The 3,717-nt window shown below is 34.5% G+C and overlaps 1 protein-coding gene across 1 annotated transcript; it reads right to left on the bottom strand.

Moving 5' to 3' along the window:
• LOC109850666 (transcription factor bHLH18-like) lies at positions 35-3,463 on the bottom strand. Its single transcript, XM_020420723.1, has 3 exons — positions 3,423-3,463; positions 2,427-2,923; positions 35-825 (listed from the first exon to the last, which is right to left on the bottom strand). The coding sequence occupies exons 2-3, from the start codon at positions 2,898-2,900 to the stop codon at positions 322-324; spliced, it is 978 nt and encodes a 325-aa protein (XP_020276312.1). The 5' UTR covers positions 2,901-2,923; positions 3,423-3,463; the 3' UTR covers positions 35-321.

Raw genomic sequence — 3,717 nt, 5'->3', positions numbered from 1 at the left:
TATATATTAAAAAATTTAGTATGCATGTTTGTATGTATGTATATATGTATATGTATATGTCTCTATGCATGTGTGCATGTATGTATTTAGGTAGGTAGGTAGGCAAGTATGCATACGTTTGTGTGTATATGTATATATGTGTACATTTGTACATGTTTATCATGTATATGTATATGCGTGTATGTATAATGTGAAAAAGTAGCTATGAGAAGACATTTCATTTTGCTAATGAACAATCAAGAAATAGAGCAGTGATAATGTCTGTCCCGCTAGTCACGTCAGAGTAGGCAGATCACCTCATCATTTCTATTTCTCTATAATTCATCTTGCTAAATGAACTAACAACTCATATCCAAGATTCTTTGTGTGAGTGTCTGCGCACACATGCATGTGTGACTTGGTATGTATATAGCTTGCCTCTGCAGTCACAGTTATATCAAGAAATGTTCCGACGAAGGGCATAGCATTAGCATTGGTGACTGTAAGATGAATCTTCTCGAGCTCTGACAGAATTTTCAGTAGAAGTCCTTTTTGATTCTCGCAGTGGATTCGCAGGAGAACTGTTTTCTGATATAACCTTATTTGAATTTCTGGAGAGAGATCCCCTGATGGATTTTGATTCGGCTTCTCATCAGAGCGGGAACATATTACTAATGAACTTCCTCCAGTTGAACTGTCATTGTTATTTGTAGAGAGAGTGTGGTCTTTATTAATGGCCACAGACTCGACTATCTTTTTTGTTTTCTGATCTTGGAGGGATTTCAGAGTCTGCTCGAGCTCTGTAACGTACTTGACCGCGTCTCCAAGAATTGAAGCCTTGTCAGCCTGCCAAATATAATTTTGAAGTCAGGGCTCAGTTATGCAATGTTAATGGAAAGATATATGTTCAGTATAGAAATTTTAACCTAGCTTCGCTAGGTAGAAAATATCATTTGAAGTTCCAAAATGTTGTCTAGGTTCTAGATTTACACCTGTCAAATGATTCTATTACAAAATGTCAAAAAAAAAATGTTACTATTCCTACATATCAGTCATAAAATTGTATCCTTCTGTGAAGGGAATTGTTGGTATTTATTGTGTGATAAGCAATATCGACCTACAAAATCTAAATATGAACTTTAATTTTCGCAAAACAAGAAATAGGCCAATGAACTTCATTTGGTTTCCGTTACTCATTCATCTTCTTTGGATCGTTTGCTACTTCTATTAAATATTCATCAACTCCAAAGGGGTTTCACTATGATAGGAGAGCCGTTACTACGGGTCCAAGGAGTGCCAAGAGTAGGTATTTTATTGCCAAAATGAGGAGAAGATGAATCTTCCTACCTTTCAACACATAATTATCAAAAAACTATAATATATCTAGCCTCCCAAAAGTACATGAGAATACGGAAAAAAAAAATAATTTTATGTAGTTTTACATATATATAATTATATGCTTCTCTTAAGGACACATGTACATGTTCTCATGTAAAAGCAAACTGAAAGTTGAACTATTATTTCATGCATAAAATCTCTCTCTCTCTCTAACTCTCTCTCTCTCTCTCTCTCTCTCTCTCTCTCTCTCTCTCTCTCTCTCTCTCTCTCATGCACACACGGTCTACATGTAAAAGCGCATATTCGAATTGCTTTATGTTTGCGTACGCCCAACAAAAACTAAATGTCATGTATTCACTTTATGATAACTGGATTCATATGCACATAGCTGAAAATGATAAGCAACTTAATTACATGCACCTAAGTGAGAGCTTCTGACTTGGGAATCAAGCCGTTTTCAAAAATTTATGAGAGGAATATTGAGTAAGTTTCATGAAAAACTCAAGGTAATCATCAACATTGTTGTTTGTGTTCTTTATTAATTATTAAAAGGAGAGATAATTAATATCCCTTATATTTTGCATTAAAAGGTTTCATTCGGAGATCTCAGAGCATTAATGAGCAATTAATATCATACTCCACAGTAGTTGTCATCTTATAATTGTTTATCTAGCATTTTGCAAAATTAAGTTTAAGGATGATGGATTATGCAAAAGTATCAAGCTCGTTAATTAGCACGTTTTACATGAGCTATTCCCTAATTTCTACACTTCCATTAGTTTCACATGAACTGAATACTAACTCCATCTAAGTTGTTTAAATAGAGGAAAATTAAGCGAGAAAAAGATGGACATCCACTCCGATACCAAAAAAGAAGAGGAGCGCATAACGTACCAGATGATGAATAAGTATCTTCTTTTCTGAGTTTATTTCGAAACACTAATTAAGGAAATCAAATTAGAGAATCTAAATTGTATTGTAAGTAAAAGATCAAATTAGAAAAATTTCCAACAATAAAACCATTAAAAAAACATCTATATCAATGTGTTCCTCAAACAATCTTTTAGTATTCTTTAGAAATATCAGAAAAATTCATTCCTTAATTTTACCTTCTTTAATCCAGGGATAACCGCTGCAAGCGCTATAAAACGCTGGCTAAGCTTCTCCCTCCTCTTCCTCTCTGCGATAATATGCTCATGAGCATGAGCCGGCCTCAACCCTTGGCTACTACTACTCTTCAAACCTTGATCTTGAATTGAATGAAACCCTATCGATATCTCTTCTTTCGGCACCAAGTTAATCGGAAGTTGCTCGACACAAGAACTCCAACTTATCATCTTTGGGATTTTCTTCGGCCTTTCTTGAGAGTATGTTATCTTGGGAGAAGCTTCAATTGGTGAGCAAGTAGAGAAAGAAGTGAGCATAGGCTTCATAATACAGGGATTGATGGAAATATTTTCAGCACTCTCTGTGGGGTTAAGTAGTTGGAAGTCATGATCTCCACTAATATTTGCAGGCAATATCTGCTGCTGATTTAGATAGCTCAACTGATTCCATTGGTTGGCAAAGCTTGATGGATCCATACCCTAAATTAAGAACTAATTGTCTGGAAAATAATTAAAGAAACGTTATATCAGTAATTATGAGTGCATCAAATCTTTGAAAATCAAAAAAGTATTGAGTGTTTACATTTGGATCATGCATGTAATAAAGAAATAATAAAGATTCTCTAATAGCCAGTTGGAAGTACAAGTAAATGGATCATGCATGTAATAAAGAAATAATAAAGATTCTCTAATAGCCAGTTGGAAGTACATCAGACTAAACTGATTCAGTGTTCTAGCTTGCTGTGCATATAAATCATCAAAAACCGATATTTTTTTCCCTTCATACCAGAAGCAAATGAAAAGATTCAAGCATCATGAGAAAACCCTAGATTTGATGCTAAATCTTGCTTCAAATTTAAACAAAACCCATACCATTTGGGTAATCGAAATCCATAGATAGTATTTGTTTAGAACTAAATCTGAAAAAACCATGAAAAACCTAGATGTTATAAAAAGGAGGAAGATGATTCAAAAGAAAGGAAAGAATTAAATACCCACCTCTGTTAGAGCCTCAAGCCTCCTCCTCTCTCTTGCTCAAGTCTCAGAGCCAGCTTTTGTAAACTTGATCAGTTTGTCTTATCTAGTAATTAATTAATTATACCCACTAAACTTTGGTGTGAAAGTTCTTAACACTGTTCACATGGAGGCGTTCGACCGTTTTATCTTTGAAGGGCATCGACCTCTCTCTCTCTCTCTCTACAATAGTATATGATTATAAGATGAACCAAATGCTAATTACTTGTAGTACCCAATGTTATTATAATGCCCTCTCCCTTTCTCTACAATATATTAT

This window comes from Asparagus officinalis, chromosome 7, assembly GCF_001876935.1.
Source record: "Asparagus officinalis chromosome 7, Aspof.V1, whole genome shotgun sequence".
Classification (NCBI taxonomy): Eukaryota; Viridiplantae; Streptophyta; class Magnoliopsida; order Asparagales; family Asparagaceae; genus Asparagus; species Asparagus officinalis.
The sequence above is the reverse complement of the archived record's forward strand: the minus strand, read 5'-3'. Positions and strand labels throughout refer to the sequence as shown.

Coding starts and splice junctions, on each gene's coding strand:
- LOC109850666 (XM_020420723.1), bottom strand. CDS start 2,900: ATGGATCCATCAAGCTTTGCCAACCAATGGAATCAGTTGAGCTATCTA. Junction 826..2,426: donor TTATCCCTGGATTAAAGAAG/GTAAAATTAAGG, acceptor TATATTTGGCAG/GCTGACAAGGCTTCAATTCT.